Source organism: Rhinolophus hipposideros (genome assembly GCF_964194185.1).
Source record: "Rhinolophus hipposideros genome assembly, chromosome: 1".
In the NCBI taxonomy this organism is placed as follows: domain Eukaryota; kingdom Metazoa; phylum Chordata; class Mammalia; order Chiroptera; family Rhinolophidae; genus Rhinolophus; species Rhinolophus hipposideros.
Window position 1 is genome coordinate 63,965,673 of NC_138047.1, and position 27,398 is coordinate 63,993,070.

Genomic DNA, 27,398 nt, shown 5'->3' on the forward strand with positions numbered 1-27,398 from the left:
TGGTTACTCCTTCAGGAAAACAACTGTGACATAATGCTATTTTGTCATTTCACTCGGTTGATGTTTATTTCCTGTGTAAAGTCAGATTCTGTTTTAGGATTAAATCTTTAGCATTTTTCTTCATATTTATTGTGTGTGTTAGGTGATGGGAGAGGTAATGAAGGTGAAATCATTGAAAGGTTTAGCTGAGTGACTTTTATTATGAGAAAGCCGGTTGCACTTTCTTTCACACACACAAAGCAAGAGAGGAGAAAGTTCTTCATTTCTTTGAAGCAACATTTCTTCTGCCTTCAAAGATGGAGCCAATTTGATTTCTTTTGTTTAAATTGTATTTATGAGTCATGCAGCTTAATGACAAAACTGATTTTGTGCTTTGAAGTAATTGACATTTTTTTCATAAAGCCAATGTGTGAAAAATGATCCCTGTACTCTAGGTTGTGGGAATAGAGGAACATGGAAACAAAGGGCCAGAAGCTGGTCTTAAAAACTCAACAGGTGTGGCTTCCACAATAAAAAGTCACTTGCACAAGTAAGAACCGAGGCCTGCTGTCCTTTTGCGTCCGACACTTTGGGACACTTATACCACCACTGTTTAAGTCAGGCTTGCCCAACTTTTTTGAACAGACTTCTTGTGAGGCTTATGTTTTGTTTTCTCCTTTGTACGTTCAAATCAGAATGCCATAGTGCCTCTAAAACAGTAAAAAGAGTCATTCCTTTCCATTTAATAAATGTATACTCTTGATTTTAAGAGTTTCCCCTTTCTTTCCTGCCAAATGTCTCTTCAAATGCCTCTGAAGATAAATATTCAGGAGAAATTACACTCTATCCTTCAAGGGAGAATTAAACTTTTAAAAGGGAGTTCTAGAGAGAGCTGGTCACGTCTCTCCGAGGAAGGTCTGTGTGAAGTGACCAGTCGAGGGTGATAAATGGGTCCTCAGCTGTGCAGAGCCTGCCCTTTGGGCCGAGAGTTGCCATGGAAGTGCCCAGTGGCATTCAGCGATCCTGCATGACTAACCTAGATTTGCAGCAGGACACATGGGCTCCCGCCTGGCAGAAGGAAGGTGCTTCCCGTCAGATGATGGCGGAGCCGGCATACCGCCCCATGTCTCCGTGCAGGCCTTCCTGGAACTGTCTGTCCTCCTTCCACACAGACGCTCTCCTTTTTAGTGCAAGGGACAGAGAAAAAGGGAGGTCACTCTCACTGATCCTTAATGAGGGGGTGATTTCTTCATTTTACCACAGTGTTTTCACACATCCTCCCATACCCCCCAGGAGAAAGGTTTGAAAAGCCCGAGTAAATGTACCCTGACAGGTCCCAGCATGGGGTTGACTAAATGACTGCATTCAGGAGCTGAATGGGCAGCTCCGAATTCCTTAGCAGTTTCACCACCTCTTGGAAAGTGAGAGAGCACCCTGACATGCTTGTGGCTTCCAGGCTTCACTCCGACTTTTGTGCTGATACACGGAGTGGTGGAATTCTGTTTGCAGAAACGTGTGACGCAGCCCACCTCAGTGATGGCTTGTGCACATATGTTCTGCAGGCTGAGTCTCACACGTCACTGCTCACACGGTCCTGGAGACTGAAGCCTGTGGTGTTCCCCACTGGTCTTTCTGGTTCACTTAATTTTTAAAAAATGTGGTGGAGGAGGTGGTTTGATGCATTTTGCAGAGATCTTTTTGCTGCACCAGTGTTGAAACTTGCAGATGGTAGACAGTAGTGTATGATCCAAAAGCAAGAACTTGGCTACTGAAAGTTACTCTCTATCTAAAATTATTTTTGCAAACTTCTGGTGGAACTCATGGGTGTTTACCTGGTGGTCAGACTTTGTACCCTCCCCAGAGGCACATCAACACACGGACTTGTTTTGTATGCAGTCAGCTGCTTCAAATCACCAGATGTTTTTGTCTCCCCAGGTGGGGTCTTGTGGGCTGACCAGAAAGCTGGCATCAAGGCCCTAGGAACATGGCCTTTGTCAGTCGGCCAGACGTTCATGGGAGCGGAGCCCAATATCGGGCATAGAATGGCTACCTTGGTGCAAGTTTGTTTACAGCCTGTCCTTGAGAGAAATTAACAAGAAGAGCCCCTTAACACATTAGAGATGACTTGTGAATCCAGAGGTTATTGTGGGGTCGGTGACCTCAAATCTGTAAATTTTAAAAAGGTTCTAAAAGAATTGTAGCACAGTATTTATAACTCGAAGAGCAGCTTCATGCTGTCGACCATCCCTCTCTCAGAGGGCCCGGCAAGCAAGACAGACCTGTCTGGATACATTCACCCAAACATATATTTTATGCTCTGAGATTGCTCTGCTGGCAGGGATACCTGAGTTGTTGACGTGTCCCTGTTTGAGACTAAGGAATTATAAAGAATTGTGAGTGACTGCAAGTTAACACTTCAGCACACCTTTTTTCTCGTTGCCCTATTGAACACAGGCTTTGGTGCCAGGCAGAACTGCCTTTCAAGTGTTAGATCTACCATTTATTACCAGATTAATCTCTGAGCCTTATTTTTTTCACCTGGAAAATAGAGTTAATGAACCCCCTTTCACAGAGTCGTGAAAATTAAATGGGAAATGGATTTGATGTGCCTGAATCCTTGGCCATTGCTGTTGTTTTTGGGTAAGCCTAAAGTGATCTGTACAGCCCGGAAAGCGTGTGCCCTCCTGTACTCCTCAGAATCACCTAGAAATGTGTTAAAGATGCAGCTCTCAGGCCCCACAGCAAAGCTGCTGACTCAGAAACTTTGGGGGTGGGTCTCTGTAAACTATGTTTTAGCAAGCCCCCTGCTTCTGATGCTTGCTCAAGGTTAAGAACCGCTCATCTAACGCGAAGCGCTGTGTAGAAACCCGTGAAGGAGAACTTGTAACTCTATTCTGTGTCAAAGAGCGAGCAAGTCTGACAAGGCAGGTGCTGGGAGAAGGTGACCGATCCTGTGCGAGTGACGGGGTTTTTCCTCCACACCAGAGGGAAAAGCACCTGTAATTAAATGAAGTGGTAGTCAGCTTGCAATTATTCAAGGATAATTACAGAGTTTGTGAGTCGTGGAGGATATTTATTGCTTCTAAAATTCCCCTCTTAAAATTCTTCCATCCACTCCCTCTTTGCTTGCACCTTGTTTTAAAAATGATGTGTAGAGACTGAACAATGGTTTACTCATGCTACGAATTGTATTCAAGTTTTTTTTTAAATTTACATTTCCCCTGGTTTCAAAACGGAACCAAGAAAATATTCATGAAAAAAGAAATTGCCTAGCCATTTAAACAAACCGTTTCTTAAGCTATTGCAAACTTGGAATAAGTAGTGGCCAAGTAAATCAGAAAACTACCCAGTACACCTGGCAAAACCTGGTCAGTTGTAAGGAGAAGTTAGGCGGCCCAGAGGAGTGAGGGCTCACGGCCTGCCTTCTAGTCCTGGGAGCCATGAGTTGGGCACTTCCTGTTTCTTCTGCCTTCCTCTGCCCTGCCTCCTTGGTGAGTGAGACCGGCAGACAGTGTGGGGGAGAGTGAGTTTCTCTCCGTGTCTAGACTATAAAATTCGTCCTACTACTGACACTAATGCTCTTTGCTCACCTCACTGTTTTTGGGTATTTCAGTTAAAGGGGGATGGTGAACAAGGGAAAAAATGTGTTCCAAGTTTGTCTCAAAATTGCTGTAGTATTCCATGTCTGCCAATACAATCTTGGTGAAGGTTTACAAAAATTTTTTTTTTTTTAACTAAGGAGGTAAAATCTTAATTAACCAGAATCCTTAATTTAACAGGATTTCCTCCTCCCTGTGGGAGGCACGATTTTTTGAATCACATAGCAATAAGCCAGTGTTAGGAATTTTGTAAAATTGGGTTCTTGTTATTTCTGTAGCAGTTTTTATTATTTTGGAATGAACATCTAGAAGCATGGTAAAACCTAACCGGTGCTGAGCTGATCGATTTAGAAGTGCTTCAGTAATTTTAAACCAGTGTAGCTTTTCTTAAAGACGTGTGTGGAGTTGGCAGGCAAATTAAGTGAGGACCCTGAGTATTTTGATGGTTGAGGTGCTGCTGTCCACACCCTCAACTGTCAATCTGGAACTGAGAATGTGGCCATGGGGGGTTCCCTTTTCTGAGACAAAGGTAGCAGTTACTCAGAAGTGGGCAAAACTGCCTTATAAAGCAGAACCAGAGGCCCTGGACACTGACAAGCGAGTAAAGCTATAAGGACTCCAGTGTTGTAACCAGCAGAATCAGGAAAGGGAGAGCTCCTGTCGTGGGAGAAGAGCACAGCAGATGCGTGTGTGTGGTGCAGACACCAGGCAGCTTCGGAAAACTGAAGCTTAGGGGTTCAAGTTGCTTAGAGGACAGTTGCATGCCCCACTCTTTCCTGCAAACAAAGTGGCGGTAAAGCGAGTTTGAAGGAAAAAAAGAAGTTATTTCCTGATCAGCCCTTTTACTGGGCTCCCACAGTTGTATGTTAATGTTACATCAAGTTTTTTTGAGTCAAGGAGAGCAATTACCAAAATCATAAAATAATTTAGAGAATTCTGGAATAGTCATCACGTCCATTGTGCTACTGTCAACCAGAAGTAAGTTTGTCTGAGATGTGTGAGATTCAGATGATTAAGGACAATTCTCTGTATCCAGTATCTGGTTTAGTTTTTCCTCAACTTTTTCAGTATGCTGACTAACATAAGTTGTTCGTTTTGTAGTGTTAAACGTTTTCTTAAAATCTGATACCGAGGTATCCATCATCTAGGAAAAATGTTCGATAAGGTTGTCTAAGCAGATAATTCTTTACCACATCATAATAAGTTCAACCAGGTAGCTTAGCCTTTCTACACCTTTGATTAAACTATAGAAATTGCAGAAGATCAGTTTTTAGATGGTTTTAATTTTTAAAAGTTGTTTTTGCATATGTCTTCAAAAATTAAATTTTTCAAAATTGTACATAGGCTTATAAAAATATACTGTAAATAGAATGGCTGTTGTTTTAATTTAAAAATACGTATTTAATGATCAGCTTTTATACCAAGTACCTTCTTTAGCACCAGGAGAGAGAGAGATATGAGTTTTATTATGGGGTTCACTTTCTAGGGGAAAGGGGAGAAGGAGAGAGAACCACTCAGTATGTTAAGTCAGCTTGCTCTCGGTGGACTTGGGGAAGCCTTTAGCGTGGATGACGTGGAAGCACTCCAAAGATTTGCTGGTAGTTGAAAATTGGGGATGTGGGTGTGTAGTTGAGAGAGAGGCAGAGGAAATCTGTTTCATTACAATGAAAGCATCAGAGTCCAGGACGTCACTGCGGAGTGGGGTGCAGGCTGCTGTGACTGGAATATAGAGGTGGTTTACAAGAGAATCATCCTTCCTGGGTCAGCTGGGCCTCGTGACCTTTCAGTAAAAGGGGGTCCTGGGCTAGAGATTAGAACACGTAGTTATTATATAGGGTATGTTTGGGGAATACTGGCAAGTGGAATGCATGTAGCAGGCCTGCAGGGAGATAGTGGGATAATTTGTAGAGTAGATCTGTAGCAGATTACGGGGCATTTAAATGCCAAACAAGGATTTAGAGTTTATTCTGCAGCAGTAAAGAGCCATCAAATACTTGTTATTTTAAAATATTGAACCAGGGCCTTGGATCGGATTTCTTTCCATGGGCAGGCTAAATTAGAGGGACAAGATGTGGAGGAGGCAAGGGAGACCAGTAAGTAAGCTCTTGTTGGGGGAAATAGGAGAAGTCGTGAGATCAGAGAGGCCAGGATATGGGGTGTGTGTGGGTTGTGGTGTGTGTCTGACATCACGGCTAGAGTTCCTAAAGGTACATACAGTCTTGGCAAGACAATTGAATATTTTCCTACTTATTTATTCAAATGACATTGGGGAAAAAGGTTTAGAGGATAGATACCCTAGAAGCAAGTCTTTGAGGACAAAAGTCTTTTATAGTTATTTTTGTTACTGTGTTAATTAATATGTCACATGTGCATGTGCTGGTTGGCAGGGAGAAGCCTGTGTTGCTGACATGAGGCCAGTCCATGCTGGGGTTAGATGTTCGCTAAATCTGTGCTCTTTCTGGTTTCCATCTCTGTGTTTCGTTTATGAATACATTTTAACCCTTTTGGTGCCAGGGCTCATGATTTAGGGTACATTTTTATGTGGTTCAAGTAGGGCAATCGGATTATAAGACTTATCAGTAGGTAGAGCTTACCTCTAAAATTGGATTTTCCCATCCTTGGCATTTGAAATAGGAAATAAAAGTGATCTTCTCAAGTTTACATTCCAGGACACTCCCAGTAGAGTAGGCTGAGAATAAAGTAAATGCTGTTTTGGGTGTCTGGTAATCTTTTAATTATGAAATAAGCCTTTTGATTTTAATCTTCCAAAATGTGTAGTACTGATCCAGGAAAACAGCTTTTTTTAAAGTTCACATCCTGCTGATTTTCAGATGAAAAGCTTCCACCTCTACTCCATATTTTGCAAGCCGAAAGTAAAAATACCAATAATCTTGTCTCCGTTCCACCACTGCCTATAAAAGACTGTTCCTGTTGGAGTCAGTCCCGAGCCACCAAGGCAGGAGCCCAGAGTGGGCGCTTAGGTTTCTGGAGCAAGAACCGGGGCTGGGGGGGGTCACAGCCCATTGACTGAGCCTTAATCCAGCAGAGCGAGTTGAGGGATTTATGCTTTCTTTATTTTAAATCATCTCCCTTGTCATCGCTTCTTCTTGACTTGTCCTTGTCTCTCTCACACATGTACATACGCACAGCAAAACTTGGATACTGATAAATGTTATTCTTGTTCTTTTGTGGCGTCTGAAATAGCTTGTACAATGAAGACAGGAACCTGCTTCGAATTAGAGAGAAGGAAAGACGCAATCAGGAAGCTCACCAAGAGAAGGAGGCATTTCATGAAAAGATTCCCCTTTTTGGAGAGCCCTACAAGGTATTTATTTTATGCTTAGAAAGTCTGATTTATCACAATATTTAACTCTATTGAAAATGAGTTTGTTCAAGGGCCACAACTGTGAAAATAAGGCAACTTGTTCTAGAGATTGTTTCTGAAAACAAAATATGAAAATTCTCTGAAGCTTGTTGTAGTCAAAATTACCTCAATTTGTGGATTTCTTTTGTAATCTTTACCTCCTGTATGTAGTAATATTTGTCCATGACAGCCTTCTCCATGGCGAGTTTAGGTTACACGTTAAATTCTGTTACACATTAAATCAAGGTGTTTCCTTCTTAATGATGTTATGTAACATGGTTTATTAAATGTCGGATTTCCTTAGGGTTTTTTGTTTTGTTTTGTTTTTTTAGGTATCTAACTTTGCTGTCTTATTTTTCTTTTTTCAGACAGAAAAAGGTGATGAGCTATCCAGCCGGATACAGAACATGCTAGGAAACTATGAAGAAGTGAAGGAGTTGCTTAGCACTCAGTCCCACACTCATCGCGTGGATGCTTCTGAAAATAGGTTGGCAAAGCCGAGATATCCTTTATTTCCTGAGAAGGGGAGCAGCATTCCATCGCACTCCTTCAACACGAGTGTTCATCACCAGCCTGTGAGCACTGCTGCCCCTGGACCACTGTCTGTTGGTAACGTCAGCCACAATCCAAAGATGGCACAGCCAAGAATGGAACCAGTGCCAAGTCTCCATGTCAAAAGCTATGGCCCCGCGGACAATCAGCACCTGACAGCCCCTGAGGGGTATGGGTCCAGTCACCACAAAAACAGTGAGTGCAGGGCAGATGGAGACTCCTGTGCTTCGATGACAGCCTCCGCTCCAGAGAGGGAGCTTTGTCCCTTACTCTCCTTACCGTCCCCCGTACCCCCTTTGTCTCCTATACATTCCAGCCAGCAGACTCTTCCCAGGACGCAAGAAAGCAGCAAGGTTCACGGCAGTAACAGTAAGAAAGGCTACTGCCCGGCCAAATCTCCCAAGGACCTGGCGGTGAAGGTCCGTGACAAAGAGACTCCTCAGGACACTTTGGTGGCAGTTGCTAGCCTTGGTGTAGCCCCTCCCCAACCACCTTCTCAGACTTTCCCTCCACCCTCACTCCCCTCAAAAAGCATTGCGATGCAGCAGAAGCCCACGGCTTATGTCCGCCCCATGGATGGTCAAGATCAGGCTCCTAGTGAGTCTCCTGAACTCAAACCACTGCCGGAGGCCTACCGGCAACAGACCTTTGAACAAACCGACTTAAAAGTGCCTGCCAAAGCTAAGCTCACCAAGCTGAAAATGCCTTCTCAGTCAGTGGAGGTGAGTGGAATTTCATATCTGGGGCAATTCCAGCATGAAGAAAGATTCGAAATAGAAGTTTCTGGAGAGTTGGGGGCAGGGATCTCATTAGCTTTTGGGTAGGGCAATTCCTTTTTGGCCTCAGGGTCTTGTTGACCTACAGAAAATTCACATCTGAGATGGATTACCGATGGCAGATACTGAAATGTGTTTTGTAGAGAAATTTAAAAATTTTTTATTGAGCCATAATTTACACGTAGTAAAAACATAGAGATCATAAGAGTATGGTTTGCTGTGTTTTGAAAAGTGCATGCACCTGTATAAACGACAACCCAATAAGGTCGAGGACATTTCTGTCATGAGAAAGTTTCAAGGAAGGTTTTGAGCTGTCTTGTTTTTGTTTTGTTTGTTTGGGGGACCACTGGCTTCGTTAACATTGTGAAGAAAATAATTTCTTTGGTTGATAGTTCAGCATCCCTAGTTAGTTTTTCTTGAGATCCAAACTGTAAAAAAGTAAAAACAAGGTCAAAATGTTGAGGCAAAGGATTAATTTTTTAAAGATTTGATCCTTGTAAATTGTAAGAAACTTTGAAACTAAAGTTCTGTTGTAATATTTTTTATTTACCATCTAAGAAAGAAGAGTGGGCATGTGGTGACATTTGAGAGTGTCACAAATATAATACAGAATGTTATTCAACTATGGCTGTTTCAAGTAACCAAAATACTGTATCTTTTTAAAGAAAGAAAGAAATTCCTTTTTCTATCCTTTTGATAAATGGCAGCATTGTGTTTGAATGAAGAGAATCAGAGAACATATCCTATCACTGAAATTCTAAATTAGCACCAGTGACTCCAAAATTCCAATTAGTAGTGTAAAGTAAAATGTTTGAAGTGAAATTTTAAAGCTTATCTGTTAAGGTAAAGTTTGTGGTTTTGTTTCATCCATTGTATAAACATTCTAATGTGCATATCCATTGCTCAAAGACTTGTGTGTATTTAGATATCAGTCTTACATAGTGCTAGAAGGTAAAATTCCTTAAAGAGATTCCAGGATCCTAACTGAAAGACAGCTCTTATCTTTAAGGAGGAAAATTTGTTCCTTGGTGATGTCAGCTTTTGGTTTAGAAGAGGGTAGGGTTCTATCCATAGTCAGCTCTTGAGCTGGAGTGTTTCCGGATGTCTTCAGAATGTAACTTGTTTGGAGGTTGAGGAAAAAGGAGAAAGGGGCGAGTAATGCAAATGGTAGAAATGACCGAGTCAGCAGAACTCTACCTTTAACCCCAAGTTATGAAGATTCATCACAATGAGCCATTTATTGAACATTTTTTGCTGTGATTGACGTTAGGGAGAGGGAGTAGAACGAAGACCAGGAATATAAAGTGAGCTCCGCCCTCCTTGAAAGGGTCAGTCAGCAGCCTACTTTATAATTAAGACAATAAAGAACTTAATGGGATTTGCTCTGCTTTATTTATCAAATAGCGTCAGTTCTGTTTTCCTACTTTAAAAAAAAGAAAAGCGGACAAATTAACATTCATTTCATTCTTTTCGTAAAAACTAAGCAACTAAAAATTGCTGTAAAACAATTTTAAGACAAAATAGCAAATATTTGCATGGTCCACCAAATGCCCAACCATATGCTTAAGTGCTGGGTGGGATGCCAGAGAAGGATTAGTCTGCCCCAGGAGAGATGGCAGTCTAGTGGGGAGATCAGCCTACACACGTGAAACAGGACAACTGCATACAAACTATCTGCTACTAGGTGCTTGGAGAAAGGTTTAAGTGTCAGCTTTGAGACAGTGAGCCTATGTAAATTCAGTAGCCCGTCAGGAGAGAGGATCCTAGTTAACTTTTTGCTTTCTTGGTGGAAAAAAAAAAAAGATAAGCTGAGATGAGATTTCTCTAGGCCTTATTTAATATATAACTTCAAACGTAGACCTGTGTGAGATGGCCCTTGCGTATTTTCTGGATGGACATTTGACATTAACAAAATCCTCTGTAAGTTTGGTGATTGGAGAAGGGAGTTTTCTTGGCACCGATGCACCTGCTGTCAACAACTGAGTAGACAGAAACTTTTTGTCTTTGGCCTGTGTTTGCAGTCAGTATTCATTTTGATTCTGTGGCTCCCTCTGGTTTCTGCTCAGCATTCTCATGCCAGTGACAGATGCAGTGGCAACCCCCTTGGAGCCCCCTGAGCAGTGAAACTGAGGGGTCAGGCAGATGGAGGGCTCAGGATGTCCTTTGTTGGGGGAATCAGGAGCCGGGAGCTTGGAACGAAAGGGAGTAGATCTGGGAAGCAGTGATACTGGTACCGTCTGGCTAGGTTTTGGACTTGATGAATTAATAGCTCTGCTGACAAAGATCTCACATTTCACAGACTTACCATTAACTTTCACACACCCAGTACAATGGGTACGTTTTTATGTTTTTAAGAAAATGTAGATTGAATTTAAAATCTCATATTTGGTGAATCCAAGGAAAGCATAGAGATGGGGGACAGACAAAGGCAGGGTGTTAACCCCCGAGTGGGGGAACTCTGAATATAGAAGCAGAATCTGAGCGATATCCTGGGCTCCTTGTGCCACTGGCGCAGAGGATGGAGGAGGAGAGGCAGAGGAGAAGCGGGCTGTGGGGAGAGCTGTGAGAGGGGGAATGTGAGGGGGTAGTGGTTTCTCTTTATTTGCTTAATTTGTCCTAAGGCAAGTCAGGGGAGGTTTTCTTTCCCAGTTTTCTGAGTGTGAAGGTTTTGTGGTTTGTTTCACTGCTCTCCCCTCCCCACTGCCCCCATGAAGCAGTATTTTAAAAAGTGAGCCAAAATGGGAAAGTCATTTTGTCTATTTGGTGTGTCTTCATACTCAAGCCATATACATGTGGATTCCTTACTCTACTGTCTATCCTTTCACTTTATGGGAAATACTTGGTGTGTATATTTTAGTTGGTTCTCCTGAAATACGGTATTCTTTTATGGGATAAGTCATCCTCACAGTTAAAACTTAATTGTTTTCCTCTAGGATAGTAGGAAAGATTATCAACAGGTCAACCCTCTGACTGTGTAGAGGCCTGGACTGCAAGAATCTGCACTTGGTTTTCTCAGGGTGTGTCAGTTTTAGTTTTGTGTCAACTGGAAGATGTAGCAGCTTAAAATGTGCCATCTGAGGCCACAGCCAGTACTGACTGATCTCACGTGGATACCTTCCAGCTGGAGAGTTGCACATCAGAGATGGGACCTGCTCAAGTGGAAGGTGGCGATCCCTTTCTGTTTTTCTTTTCTGTCTAAAGGTAGCAAAGGAAAGTGAGAAAACCCATGACATCTGTGTGTGTGTGTGTGTGCACTGGTAGAGTTCTTAGATTACAGGATTTGTGAAATGGGCAATTTGTTGAAAAGGAGAAATGAAATAAGCCATAATGGACATATCAAACTGTATAACTGGACTTAGAATATCAGGATTTTAAAGCTAAACGTAAGTTGTTGTTTTTTTACTTTGCAAATAAGGCCTAGGAGGGTGAAGTCACTTGATTTTGCTGAAAGTTATATAATTAGTAGCATAGCCAGAGTTAGATCTCCCAGTTCTATGATCTTTGTACGTTGGCATGTTGTTAAGTTGAATGGGGACCACTGGAGGGTTTTGAGCAGAGGAGTGGATATATTTACTTTGTTTTTTGAGAAAGATCATTCTAGCTCCTTGGTGGGGCAAGGTTTGAAACAGGAAGAATAGTTAGGGGGTGAGAAAGATAATGTCTTGGAGTAGGATGGTAGCAGTGGACACAGTGAGAAGTGGACAAATTCCAGATATGGTTGGCAGGGGAATGGATAAGGCTTTGTGATTGATTGGAGATGGGAGAGGGCCTGAGGTGAGGGAAGGTAAGGCATCATGGGAGGCTTGATTTTGTTGAAAGGTAGGGATGGTGGGATGATACTAGCTAATGAGATGGAGTTGATGTGGGTAGAACAGGTTTGGAAGGAAAAACCAACAGCTTTGGATAGATCCTGTATTAAGTTGGAGATACCGCTATTATATCCGGGTAAGACGTGATGAGTTGACAGTCATAAATAGTAGACCAGCTCAGAGAAAATGTTAAGACTGGAAATAATAAATTTGGGATGTGTTTGCATATAGTTAGTATTTAAGGCTTTGGGACGAGGCACGTGTACCTGAGAAGGCTCTTTATCAGACCCTTCCTGCCTCAGCTTTACCGATGGCAAGAGGCAGTGGGTGGAAAGAAATAGGGACCTGCTAGGTTTTTAGAGGCAAACACTGAAGATGATCTTGGAAGCTTGAGCATCTGCTTATAGATGAGTGGAAATTACAGGTTTCTGTTTTCTTCATTTAGGATTTGAAGTACACATGGAAATGGTTCAGTTATCTTAATTTATATCCCAGATAACTCCCTGGAACCTATCAGAATTTTCTATCAATTCAGTTTGTCACTACTTCTGTCTCCGTATATGGTCCTGCTCCATTCTGCTGCACATAAACCTGGCTTTGAGCTTGCTGGGCTCTGATTTCCGCAAAGCACTGCTCTCTTCCCTGGCCTCTCATGACATCATTTAGGAACTGTTCCTGTCAACAAATGCTTCCACCTAATGCCTAAGACTGAAGCGTCACCTGCAGCTGTAAGGTCATTGTTGGATCACTTTGACTCATGGCGCCTCTGAAAATGAGCCTTCCATTTTCAATAAACTGCCAGCCTGCCTGAAATAATCCCCAGTGGAAACCTGTGTGACAGTGATTCACTTTGCATTTATGTGTGCGAACAGTCGTTCCTACTTCCATATTTAGCTCTCTTATTATCTTAAATGTGGAAAAGAGGAACTTCCCTATTATGAAATGATCTCACCCTACAGCAGTTAACTTGGGGTGTGTCGATGGTGTACCCTGCTGGAAACACAGTACAATTAAGTACAATTAAGAAGCTCACTCTCTTACATACGTTGTCAGTTTCGCGCCTTTTAATTCACGTGTCTTGAGTACCTCCTGTGTGTCAGGCCGAGCCCTGGGACTGGGGTTACAGTGGTGGGCCAAGCCAGGTGGTTCCTGTCCTCTTGGACTTGAACTATCTAGGTAGTTAAAAACGGACATTATTCAAATAACCACTCAGACCAATGTGTAAGAACTTTGACAAGTGCTATAAAAGAATTTACAAACTATTATAAGATCGATAAAGTAGGCCTGTGACTTAGCGTGAAGGTGCTCAGCCAAGTTCTTCTCTTAGGAAGTACTGTTTGAGCAAGACCTGAGCGGTGAGGTGACGAAGTGAAGGGTTGTCTTAGTCCGTCCAGGTCGCTCCCACAGAACACCGCAGACTGGGTGGCTCAGACACGACAGACATGGATTTCTCACAGTGCTGGAGGCTGGGCGTCCACGTGCTAGCATGGTCGCGTTGTCGTGAGGATCCGCTTTCTGGCTCCTCCTCACTGTGTCTTCACAGGGCGGAAGGGGTCGGGGTCCCTCTGGAACTTCTTTTATGAGGCACTGATGCCATTCATGAGGACTCTACCCTCATGACTTAAGAATCTCCCCAAAGCCCCACCTCCTACTATCATTACCTTTGGGGTTTAGGATTTCAGCCTGAATTTTGGGAGCACACAAACATTCAGACCATAGCATAGCAGGTGTGTCAGGAGTTAATTTAGCAGCATCCGTATTCCCAAGAGGGAACAAGATGTGCCGGTGGCTTATGCCACGTGATATAGAGACCATTACAAGTTCTCTTGTGTTATAGGCCCAGTACTGTAGATCAAAGGGAAAATTTTCATTCATTCTGAAACTTGGCCGCGCATCAGTATCACCTGGGGGAAGCCTGTTAAAAGTACAAAATGTTAAAAATAAAAATTCCCAGGCCCCACCCTGGGAGATTGATTGGCAGGAGGAGAGGTAGGCTCAAGAATCTTTATCTGTGATTCTCATGAGATCTGTTTTACTGCCTGGAAATTAAAACTATTTCAGAAGAGCTGATAACAGAGCACAAGGACTTAGAGCAGGGCCCCCTTCCCAGTGGTTCAGTCTCTCGTGTGGGCCTCGGCAGGAGGCTCTCACTGGATTCTGAATTAGTGGAGCTTTTTGTCCTAAGTAGGAAGGGAGAGTAGCCTTAGGGAAGAAACAAGGAAGTGGGATCCCAAGACGACACTCTCCTCCAGTTAGGTTTTCCTTTCGTGTGTCCTCACCACTTTCAAGCTTTCAAGTGGGGAAAGTTAAGATTCTGATAACCACCTTACCTAGCTTTCTTGGGTTTTCTGAAAATATTTTTATTGTAGTAATTCCTTTATCGCAAATTTAGATTCGATTCCATGAGCTAGCTCTCAGTGAATTTGGGTAGACCTACATGACTTAAGTGTTAGGAAAATGATAGCAAAGAGAAAAGGTTATTTGTGTACACGATTACCTGATGAAGCGGGGTGTCCAGAGCAGAACACTTCCAATCTATGAGCAATAATGAATAGTAAGTAACCTGTATCTGCTTACAAGCTGACTACATTTTTAGACTCCCCAAAATGTAAATACAGAAGTTAAAAAGTAGTAGCAAGTGACTGACAATTTGACAGCAGAGGCTGCAAACAGCCTGAGCGCTAGATTGGGCCTGTAGATTATTTTGTTTTGCCTATATAATAATGTGGTGGTGTTTTTTTCCCCCTTTGAGCCAATTTTTACAAACTGGAGAAGGCTGGTGAAAATTCAAATTTTCAGTTTCACCAGCCAGAGCTGAGTAGAAACTGCCACCTTTAATTTCCCGACCCTGGCAATTTTTGGAGTTTGAAGGCACACTTTAAACTTTGAAGGAAACATTTAAAATAATATAGGCCAAATATTGTTGAAAAGCTCTAAAACTGCTAGAAATGAGTTAGTGCAAAGAATAGGATTGCTTATAGTAGCTCAAAAAGAAAGAAAGCCTACAGCTGAACCTTGAAAATCTTTTTGGGTGGTATTAATTAGAGTTGTTTTCCTTTCTAGTCCTTCTAAAAATGCCAGAAGTACATTTGGTACCAGGATAAGAAATTCCTGTTCCTCCTTGTTGTTTTCACACTTGAGATGTTTGTGGAGGGTTATTGGATCCCCCCTGGGTCTCTCATGTTGTGCCTTTGCCAAGCTGTAAGACATTCAACTCTTCAGAATTTTTCCAGGCTGTGCGCTCTCCCAGGCTCTCACGTAGCCACCCGAGTCATTTTAGCTCTTTTCTAGATTAATTGTGTTTTATTTTGAGCCAACTGATAATCTTCGGGGACAGAAAACCAGATATTCCAATGGGAGTCCTGTTGATGGCTGAGTTAATGGTTTTGATTTGGGCTGTTTTGGTGATGGTGGGGGGGTGGGGGGGTGACCAGTACTTGTGAGATATTTAAGCAGAATTCCTTTTCAGAGAGGATCCTGGTTCGTGTTATCATAACAAGTTTATTTTTTGGCCTTGTGTCTCTCCTCTGCAGTTTGCCAAGGTCTATTTGAAAATCATTATTTTCCAAGGTTAACTTTGCTGCATGTTCACATTTTCCAAGAACTTTATAAGCAGCTATTTTTATATTGATATTGTTCCGTTCTTTAATTGTTGAAACCACTAGGTTGACAGTTCCCCTCTTCTCCCCCCCACAGAGGTTCAGTGTCCATACACACCATTAGTTTTCTCTTGAACTTCATTTAATTCCCTCTTTAAGCTTGACCTACTTTCTCTCCACATTTTCGCCCCCTAACCCTGTGGTAATTTGTCAAGCCCGTTCTAATCTCCTTAATCCCTTGGTTGAAGGGTTTTGAGGTTTAATGTTTTAATCTAGGGGCCTCAGTATTTAAGTAATTAGAAGTCCTATTTCTAGCTTTGTCCCTTAGATAAATCGCCTTAGTTTTTTTTGTTGTTCCAATGTACAAATAATAGAACTCTGAAAATTCATATTGGGCAAGACTAAATTGAGCTGCATGAGTTAGGAAAGGAAGGCACCCTGTGTTAATTCAGATTTCTTGCAGTCAATCTTAGAAACTCAAGCTTTATGGGTTCTCCTTTTCCTTACAGCTCGAGTTTTTTAAATATTCCACCCCAAAGCAAATATTTGCTATTGCGTTTTAGAAAAAAATTTTTTTACAGAATTTTATGCTGTAATTAGAGTATCTTGTGGTATTATGCTCCCAACATTTTTTCATGCTTGAGAACGAGCATGTTAACTGGTGAAAAAATTCTTTTTCCTATTATCAAATAATCTGGGCATTCTTATGAAATGTTAAAACCAGTGTTTCCTGTCGGGAACAATTTGGTCATAGGAAAATTCACATTTTTACATTTTGGGTTTCTGCCTTTCTAAAAATCAACAAATATTTGAGCATCCACTAGTTATAAAGGGAGCTAATGAGAGAGAAAGACACTTGCACAGTAAGTTTATTAAATAGTGTAAAAAATACGAAGTATAATGGGTATGGAACTATTGGTTATAGAACGATCCCACCGGGCTCCAGGTCACGGTATGGTGGGAACTGTTCTCCGTGCTTTGTCTGTATTAACTCCCTCACCCCCACAAGCCTCCCTTGTGATAGGCACTATTATTATGGCCATTTTACCAAGAGGCCCACAGAGGTACAGAGACCTTCTTCATGTGGCCAAGCGTACTGAGGCCCGAACTGCCGGATAAATCCAGATCCAGGTATTATGGCTCCAGTCCACACCCTTAACTCTGACACCTCCATTCATGTTGCCTTTCAAAACAGGAAGATTTTTTTTTTTTTTTTTAGAGTTGACTTTTGAAGTACTTGGGTATTGGCGAGAGGAGTAGGGAAAGAAGAGACATGGGGGCAAGACATGATGAGAAACCTGGTAGGAAAAGAAACCTGGGCCTATGGTTCAAGGAGATCTGGTAGAGGCAGAGCAGAGCAGTGGGGAGATGCGCCTGCGTGGCGAGAAGGGAACCAGTGTTTGAAGTTCTTTCGTTGCTTATTGGGTACTTGATCCAAGACCCAGAGTCTTTCCTGCAATGGAGAAATTACTCTGGCTGCATGGCAGGCCATAGGTACACCATGGTCATACAGCTCGGTGAGGTCTTGCGCAAGGAACTTCACCTTGCTGTGTCGTCAGTTTCTTCCTCTGTACAGAGAGGCTGCTCCATTGAGATGGTCTGCAGTGCTTAGAACAGTGCTTGGTCCATAAGAAGAGCTCAGTAGGTGGTGGTAGGAGTGATCACAGTTAAAATTTGAACTGGGCTTTAAGGGAAAAGGATTTAGACCTAGGGTTATCAAAATGAGGAATTCGTGATGCTGATGAAATAGGAAGACTGAATGTGCTCGTAACTTGTTTATTGGAGTAGACGTGAGGAATGTAGGTGGGATCAGATCCAAGGGACCAGGAATCCCCAGTTAACATGTTCTAGGATTTTTAAGTGTTAAAAAAAAACAAACGTGATTTTTAAGTGTTAAAAAAAAACACAACATCAATGAAAAGCCTGGGGAAAGAAAGTATTTGCTTCGGGGTAATCACGCTTTTAGAAACTGGTTTACCAAGATGAGGGCATCACTGCCCTCAGCAGTTTCCGCTGCCACCCCTGCCTGATGGCATCGGGGCAGCAGCATTCCCACAGTTTGGCAATCGCTGGTGTAAATGTTTCACTTTATAGAAGCATGTGCACTGGGAAATATGTTACTGCCTCTCCCACTCCTTTTTAATTTCCAAAACACATGCTTATTTGTTTCTCTCTTGATTGTTCCAGCAACCTTGTGAGTTGGGCAGGGTAGTTGGCATGAATCATCATTTTACGTGCCCTGGAACTGAGTCTTTAAGAAGTTGAATGGCTTAAGCTCATTAGTGGCAGAGATGGGGGACACAGAACCAGGACTCTTGGCTGCTACTTCTGGTACTCTACCACAAAACATGGTTTCTGTGGATTCATGCTTATTTCTGTAACACTTACTTAAAGCGTCAGGAGCTCGGTGTGTTTCCTTCATGGCCGTCATGTCAGCACCTGATAAATCATGCAGGTGTTAGGTGGTACAGATGGTTCAAATGAGAGGATGACTGAAACTCAGTTTTGCTTGTACTGGCCGTGTGCTTGCTTGGAGGCCTTTCGCTTTGCTTTTACTCTGTAAAAGAGAAGGAAGCCACCAGGTATTTAACTTCTCCATTCTCTCCACCTATGATGACAAAAAAAAAAAAAAAACAATCCTGTCTGCACACCTTTTTTGCTTACCTTAAGCCTTTTCCCATCACTTGGCTCCTTCCTAGCAGTCAGTACTTATAGTCAGGCCTTTCCTAGCTAAGAGGGCAAAACAAACCCTTCCCCGCTCCTGTGTATTACTCTAAGCACTTCTTGTTCCCTTCACAGCTGAAGCTCCGGAGACAGGAGGTAAAGGTTCTGTGCATGCTTCCTCTCCTCCACCCGCTTTCGGAACCTCCACCATTCCACTGCGCTGCCCCCAGTGGACTCCTGGTGGACCACGGCAAGGAATGTTCTGGAGTGTAGCCGGCTTGACCTCTCTGTGGCATTTGCCACGGTTGCCTACCATCCCCTAAACACTGCCCTCCTTTGTTGTCTGGGTTTTCTCCGACCCCTTCCGACATGCCTTAATCTCCTTTGGAGGCGGGCCCTCCCGCCCCTTTCCCAAGGCTATGCCCTCAACCATTTTTTCTCTGCAGCCTTTCGCTGCTGATCTCCTCTGCTCAATTTGATGATTACCAAATTTATTTTTCTAATCTAAAGCTCCAAAGTTTTCTGAGCGCTAGATCCTTCTATCCAGCTGCCCAGGTGGTAACTGGGGATTCCTGGTCCCTTGGATCTGATCCCACCTACATTCCTCACGTCTACTCCAATAAACAAGTTACGAGTACATTCAGTCTTCCTATTTCATCAGCATCACGAATTCCTCATTTTGATAACCCTAGGTCTAAATCCTTTTTCCTTGTGGATGTTGCACTGGCATCTCAACTCTGTCCTGTTTATGACAGATTTCATTATGTCTGCCTTCCCCTGTCCCTCTTCACACACACACACAGCATTCTGTTTCTGCCTTCTGGTCACCAGCTCAATTCCTTTCTATCCCCTACTGCACCCATTTGACAACCCTATCCTATGTATATTACTTTGTAAATATCTGTGGAAAGCTTCTTTTTTCTGTTTCTCATTGCCGCTTCTTTGATTCAGATCTTTAACACTTTCCTGAACAATTACAGCTTCTTTCTAACTTGGCTGCCTCCCTGTTTCTTTCCCTTCCAACGATCTCCACACTGTTCCACAAGGGAGTGATTTTACTGTACGAAAACCAGATCAACTTATCCTAGTTTAAGACCCTTCAGTCCCTTTTCATCACCTTCACGATCAAAATCCAGGTATCTTCAGTTGCCTTCTTGACCGGTTAACTGTCTTTCTCGTCGTGGGTCGTGGGCCTCCTCTGCTGCTGATGTTTTCTAGGCTCCCTTGCAGCCACTCACACTCTTTAGAGCTGACTTTGTCCTCTGTGCACCTGTAGTCTTAGCACGTCTCCTTGGTATCATCCTGTGTCTTTCTCCAGGTGGTAACATTTCGAAGGCGGGATCATTTGTCTCATACGCTTGTTTGTCCTGTTTGGCTCAAGTGAGGGCTGTGGCAAAGCGGGGATTTTCCTGCATGGTGCTCAGCTCGAGGACCTCTTACAAATTCACTTTGATCTGGAGTCTGAAAGATAATCTCTTACAACTGTTGGAGCAGATGGGGAAAAACTATTTGCTATGGGAGTGAATTTCCTCCTTAGGACACTTAGGTGGTAAGCAGGCATTAAGTTCAGCAGTTTTTTGAAAGAATTGTTTGACTTACCATTTCCAGCCTAAGTGTTTCCCAGGTCATTTTAGGCATTCTTGCGTGTGGATTTGAAAATAAGCAGCCTAATCTGATCATTAGGTGTTCTTAGAGTTTCAGCCTCATAATTGCTGTACTTTTCAATGTTGAATTTAGAGACTAATCAGGTGGTTTTATGCCTATAAAAATTGAAAAGTAATGTAGCTGTCATATATAGGTGCTTTCTTCTGAATTAAATAAGACTGGATTTCCTTTAGTATATTTTTGATTTTTTTAAAAATACAAGTGGTAGGTATAATATAATTGGTGTGAATCTCAAAGGATTCTCAATTTTAAACATTTGGGCATTGAATGAATCACCTTTTGTGGAATGAGCTAACCATTTTGGGTTTAACTCTTCTAGACCACTTGGGTGTCATTCATTTGTATCCTAGTAACTTAAGAATTATTGACCCTGCAAAAGCCCATCTGGAACCTGGGTTTAACTTTCTAGTAAGATTTATTATCTTTTAATAAAGGGTAAAACAGAGATGAAACACCAGAGTCCTTTATGTCCCTTATATTGTCTCAAGATTCCAGTGAACTACTTGCTAAGACAAGGGAAAACACAGGTGTGCTGTTTGGAACCTAATTGAGTCCTTTATTATGTTATGACTCACCTATAGTTAACAGATTTCTTCCACGGAAGTCATGTAAAATAACTGCACTGTGGTTTGTTTTGCTTACTTGGTTCATGTTTCTAGTGATCTGTCAGGCAGCGTTTGCCAGGCGCTGAAGCGGGCTTTGGCAGGAGCTGGTGTGGCAAAAAGACCATCGTAGTACAGCAGTGAAGTTGCCCCCTACTTTGTTCCCCCTCGCTCGCTGAGGCAGAGGGCCTTTTCAGAATCTCTCAGAGGGGACTGAAGATGTCCATGGGGCTATGTTGAGCGGAAAAAGAGACTTCTCTTTCAATCTCTCATTCCCCCATTTGGAGGAGAAGGAAGATTAACGCCAGCACTGGCGAGCGCTAACCCACGGAGGGCCAGTGTCTTGTATGGTGTGTTGATTTAGTTGACAGCATTGAAAAGTAGTCGATTTCACATTGAAATCTGGATTTTGATTTTTCTTCTTAAACACCTGGAAGCACCAGCAACATAGGACTTGTACTTCTGCGAGCAACAATTGGCTGATGCCTTAGGGCGCACACTCTGCTGCTGCAGTAGCCCCTCCTGAGCCTGTAGCTGCTGGTGGTCTCTCCCTGGGAGTTATCTGCGGGAATTTCTGTACCTTTGTGATGATTTCTCCCTTTGGGCAGATCCAAGGGCTGAGAACCCAGACATGCCAAAGATGTAGTTTTTTCAGAAGGATTTATACCAGAATGCGTTTAATGGTACCTAAAGTAAAACATGGTTTTCAAACTTTAAAAGAAATTGTGTAAAGTAGGTCCTACTCTGCGTTTTTACCTTTTGTCCTTGTTTCCTAATATTAAGGTATTTTCCCCATAAGCCTTTGAATATGTGTGATTCAGGCACTTGTTCATATTTTATTACGTATAAAGAAAACCCCCACAGTGTTACCCTACATAACATCTTTATGGTTTCTAGGGTTTGCCACACCAAACACCATGGAACGTGGATTCTTACCTCCTTGTCACCAAGCAGAAATGCGCTTGCTTTTCCTGTATGTGTAACGGGAGGGGGATAGTCTTTTCAGCTCTCAGTATTATGGTTCGTTTTGAAAAAGGAGTTTGAATTGTGGCAGCTGGACTCTGCTGCTGTTTCCTATACCTACTCTAGTAGCGTATCCTTTAATACCTTTAATTCTAAATTACTTTTCTTGTTTTCATAGTGAATAATAGGGAGTTGGTTTTCAACACCCATTCAGCATACGAGAGCTGCCTTCCTTCCTTCCTTTTATCTTAGCAACATAGTGCAGGTTCTCAAACAATGTGGTTTCGTTCGGTATCGTTTTGTTATAACGTCAATGGGGGGAAAAATCGATTCCCAGCAGGGGCCAGTGTCTGTGTGGAGTTCGTACATTCTCTTCATGTCTATGTGGGTTTTCTCTGGGGATTCCAGTTTCTTTCCACGTCCCAAGGATGTGTGTGCACTGAGGTGATTTGGTGTGTCTAATGGTCCCAGTCTTAGTGTGTGTGTGTGTGTGTGTGTGTGTGTGTACATGCGTGCGCGTACCCTCCGTGATGGAAGGGCGTCCTGTCCAGGTTGGGTGTCTGCCTTTCACTCTGAGCTGCTGGGAGGACTCTGGCCACCTGCGACCCTGAACTGGCATCAGCTGATTGGAAAATAATCATCTTCCTTGTGTTTTGAATCTTTCTTAAATGTATCTACCAATCACATTTATTTCAGTGTTTAGTATTAGAAGGGTCTTGGGTCTTTATTTAGAAGTTTGGTGATGTTTTTGTGACCAGAAATATGCCATAGGAACTTAACTCTTGTTCATATCAATTAGCCTATGATAACACTGATTTCATTGCACATCATTTCACTTGAAGTCACAGTTTCCAAGAACTTATCAACAATGCTAAGTGTGGGCTTACTGCGTGTGTGTGTGTGTTGTGTATGTGGTTTTGTTTTTTACTGTATGAACAACCTTCATAGGTTTCAAATGGAAATGGAAGAGACGAGGGAATATGACAGCACAGCTCTGGCTCCTGGGGTGGCTCCAGAAACTCCAACCCCAACCTCAAAAATAAACTGATTTTGGTAATATTGATTCTGTAGTTATATAGACAGCTCATGTTTGTTTGGATGAAGTATAACTTTCTACACAAGTATACTTAATTAGTATAGGGCACTATTTTAGAACTCGGGGGTATGATTGTTTCGGAGAATTTCCAAACTACTATTTTTCTCTTGGGTGTCATTTTTATCTCTAGTGATATCATTGCTGAGAATGTTGATGTTTTAATTCTTAATTATAATTAGGGATGAATAATAAGTATATAATAGGCCATATGATCCATAGACCGCTACAAACTCTTTGGATGTTGTTGGAGGGAAGGGAAAATATACTTTTAAGTTATTTTTTTCCCTTCTAATTAGATGGCCCTTTTATGCGTTACGGGTGGTTGTTAAGAGCATGGATTTTGGCTTAAGAAAACTCGGGTTTCAATCTTGTCTTTAACTTGAATTAGCTGTTAGAATACAGGCAAAGTACTTACATGTTAAGAATTACTGTTCAAACTTCAATTTCTTATCTGTGAAACAAAATTAATAGACTCTCCCTCATAAGCTAGCTATCAGATTTAAGTAAGAAAACATGCACGAGACTTTTAGGTCAGTGACTTGCATATAGTAAATACAGTATTTAATAAATAGCTGCATCATCATCATCATCATCATCATCATCATTATCATTTTTATAACACTGTCTAAATGTATGAGTAAATGTAGTAGATTCACTTCTTTGCCTTGGCTGAGAATCTGAGATTCGGGTAGTTTTGAATGTTAAGGCTTTAAAGAAATATAAGTGGGAGGTAATGTTCCTAATGCATGATGCTGTGGAGTCAGAATACCTGGGTTCATTTTCCTCCCCCTGTAAAGGAGACAGTTCCACCTGAGCTGCAGGGCTGTGTCAAAATAAAATGGAATATATGTGCTCAGCATATAGGAGACTGTGGGATGTCCCACCTTCCCTTGTCGTGCATAACATTAAGAGAAAATTCACACTGTATGAAAATTGTGTGTTACCTATCTGCAAGTGGTCTTTATTGACTTTATAGCATGTTTAGAAGTCACCAGGATATTAAGAAGTGTCCTAACGTTTTGGGTTGCTTTGATGGTGTTTCTCAGTTGTTTTGGTGAACTCATGAAATTTTATGTCATGGGTTTAATTTCACTCAAGTTTTAAAACATGCTTTTTTAAACAAGAGACGTAAATGAATATTTTATACCACTAATAAAGTATTGAGTACCTGCTATATTTTCAGGATTCTAGAATTGTATTAGTTGTCATAAGAACTGCATGGGGTAGTTCCAGCTTTCAATTGTATTTGGACATCATGACACATATAGGTTCTAAACCATATGTGTTCTAAACCATATGTGGTTTAGAACATACGGTTCGAAAAACATACGGTTCTAAACCACAGATCATACAGTGTTAATTTTGAGGTCTGGGTCACAAACCGAGGAAGGATAGGCCTGAGTAGGCATATTTTCATGTCATTTGTGAAGGCTTCCTCAATCTGGTACAGAGGATGGGTGACCCTTATATAAGCTAATTAAGCAAATGTTTCATGTTTCATGAGGCAGGGGAGTCATTATGTCCCGAGACATCCACTCAGCAGTTGATTCCTGTAGTATTGATTAGTATGCGAACTTCCAAAAGAATATAGGGACACCAATCTTTGTTTTATGTAACTTAACGTGAATTAGAAAAAAATTGTGTATATATATATATTTATGAAATCTAGGATTTCATAAATTTTGTTACTTAGGATGAGGCCAAGTCAAAAAGGGAGTTGATCATAGGTTGATTTAAATAAAACAGTATAGGTAGTATTACAATATGGTGTTACTGTGAAGATAGTGTGACAGTGACTGAAGTTTGAAGTTTAGACTATATTTTGAGTCCTGGAGGAAAAAATTTGTCAAGTTCAATGAGAGATGGAGCAGTGTCATAGAAGAAAAATAAGCCTGAGATGACTTCAAACTTTTCCTTCCCTTCACCCGTGAAGAACCCCTTTATGCTTCAAGAAGTTTCTTGAGTTCAGATCTACACTTTGTCCATTATTTTCTTTCCCCCTTCCTCTACCCACTCCATCCAACTGGTTCTTAATACACGTTTCTACGGACAGCTGCTACTGCTACTACTACTGTGCTGCAGAAACTTGTCTTGAGTGAGCAATATATTTTAGAAGGCTTTTATGATAATACTGTTTGAAATTCATTTCTGAGTGTGCCAGCAGGTTGTCCTGCAAGTTATTAGGTATGTAGGATTTGAAAGAGACTGGGGCTGGACGCTATTTGAACATTTTCAGAGTTTGTGGAAACAGTGTACAGGGACCCTCGACTTTTTTTTCTGGATCTCAGAGTAGTTCGAGTATCACTATATGGCAATGAAGTTATAGCTCATTTTGATAAGAGTATTACAGCCTGTGTTTTATTTCCCTTGCTTGCAGACCTAATAATTAATTATTAGTTGGCACTGTGGGACAGCTCATGGCATTCATCCTTAAGAGCAGGTCTCATACCTCAGAAGCCTCAGAATGGAGAAATTCTCAATAATACTCAGGTAGCTGGTTAAGTAACCAACCCCCACCCCACCCCCACTGCGCTTTGGCTTTCTAGTGGCCCATCATTGCCCTGTAGACTGTACAGGGACAGTTCTGGAGAAGGGCTGTGGTGACATGACCAGTCCTTGCTGTCCTGTCCCAGCCCTGGAACTCTTCTCAGGGGAAGCTTTTTTGTACTTTCTCCTTGTCCAACAAATGGCTTAATGGCTTGACTTGAGGATAATTTGGAGACCGTCTAAATAGAACCCTCAAGGTTTATCAATAGAACCCTCAAGGTGTATCAGCACTTGCCTGGTGGACAGCACCACAGCCTTTGCCCTGGTTGCCTCCATCCCCCTCTTCCCCAGGGCCCAGGATCCCAGCCTATACAAATTCCCATATTTTCCTCACATTAACTCAGAATTTATTAAAAACATATTGCAGACACAAGTGTTCAGCAGGTGATGGCTTCTTCAGAGCTGGAGAGACTTTGGATGTTTAAAGGATAAATCAGAGGTGCAAGCGAGGATTGCACTAGACAGTTATTAAAATATACAAAGTTGTTGTCGTTCATTACTTAAGCATTTCCTTCCCCATTCCAGAGGAAGTTTTCATTGACCTTCATTAAGTAAAAGTTGTGTTTGGGTGATGGTGTGGAGAAGTGGGAAAGTTTAGTAAATTGGAAGAAAGACAAAAACTGAGACTTTTGTGTTATGGTAGGATAGTATAATAATAAAAACAGTGTCTGTATTTTGAGAATGTACTGTGTACCAGACACTGTGCTTAAGCCCTTTCCATGCAGTGAGCTTGATAGTTGGTTCCTGACAGAACCATGTCTGGAAGCTGCTGTGTCCGACCCTGTTAGTTCAGAACCACTGAGGATGACTTGGAGGGACTGAAATTTTTGAGAATTTGCCAGTTTGCAAAATCCACTCAAGTTTCTCCCATAAATTGCAGTAAAAAGCCTTAACTTCATAAGAAATACTGTGTGCATCTGGGCAAGTACTGAGTGAGGAGCTACAGTGAGAAGTGGCTTCTAGGGTGTTGAGTGCACATTTGTGGCTAAGCAGGATTACAAATCCATGCATGTTATGGAATTTCAGGGCGATTGTTAAATCCAGAGAGTCAAGGACCTTTTGCATGTGTTTTTAGTTGCCGTTAAGTATCACGCAGTCTCTTCTGCTTCTATAAGCTCTAGGTAGAGACTTGATGAAAGCAGTAGGTCAGCCTGCCCTTTGTAGCTGGAGCGAAGTTCCGCTAGAATGTCTTTGAAAACATGTGTTTCTAATATGTCAGAACTGGCCCAAAAGAACAAAAATATCTACACACTAAAGTTTGAACTCACAGAAAGTGGTTCAATACTTAGTTGACTTTTATGCTTTTTTATTACTCTGATTTTTATTTCCCGTTAATGTGCTAGATAAAAAGTAATATTATATGCACAACACATATACTGCCCATAAAAAGTTTTTTTTTATGGGAGGTTTTCTTTTTTTAATGTAGAAATTATAGCATCATGAACTTCTTTAGTGTTAATGAGTAACCTCAGTAAAATACCAAGGTGACTATGTTGAGGGGTAAATCAAAAAAACTTAGGGAATTTAAGATCATTTACTTTGAAATTCATAATCTTGGAATTACTTAAATGAACTATTTTTCCTCTAGATTTTTTTAGATTCTTGTGTCATTGAGCCGCATGTGCGCATATGTGTCTTTGTATTTTTATGAATTTGGGCTAAAATGTAAGCATAAAAATTCCTTTACCTACTCCATGAATAGATTGCCTTTATATCTTGTCTTACTAATACGTATTTACACATAATACTTGGTGATAGAATTAGTTATATAGAAAACTGTGAACTAAATGGGGTTTTTAGTTCAGATACATCCTCAGGTGTAATTGTGCAGACAGACTGACTACTTCTTAGGTGGGGTTCAATAGGAACTCCCACTGGTGGCTTCAATATTTTGCTTATGTACTATTAGCATCGTAAATTCTGAAGATTTTTTTTTTTTTTTGCTTCTCCATCTACCTGGAAAAGCAAAGATTAAACCATTTGGGGGTTTTGCAGGGAGATGGAAAGAGTGGAGGATTACTCATTTCAGAAAGCCGTGTGTTTTTAAACTATGAGCGTGGTGCTTTGCACAAGTCAAAACTGCCAAAGGGACAGATGTTGCCAATTTCAAATGTACAGGGGGAAGGCAAATATTGCTAAGCAACGGTGTACTTCAGAGAGCATTTTTAGGAGCAGAGCCAGGG

General features: G+C 41.7%; 1 protein-coding gene across 5 annotated transcripts in view; it reads left to right on the plus strand.

Annotated features, from left to right (window-relative positions):
- The window catches only part of AFF1 (ALF transcription elongation factor 1), a 177,027-nt gene that overhangs the window by 84,949 nt on the left and 64,680 nt on the right, over positions 1-27,398 (plus strand). For all 5 annotated transcript variants that reach the window (XM_081060387.1, XM_081060389.1, XM_081060391.1 and 2 more), the window contains 2 exons: positions 6,783-6,903; positions 7,311-8,216. In XM_081060387.1, the coding sequence (XP_080916513.1) occupies positions 6,783-6,903; positions 7,311-8,216 (1,027 nt within the window). The remainder of the gene's footprint in view (positions 1-6,782; positions 6,904-7,310; positions 8,217-27,398) is intronic.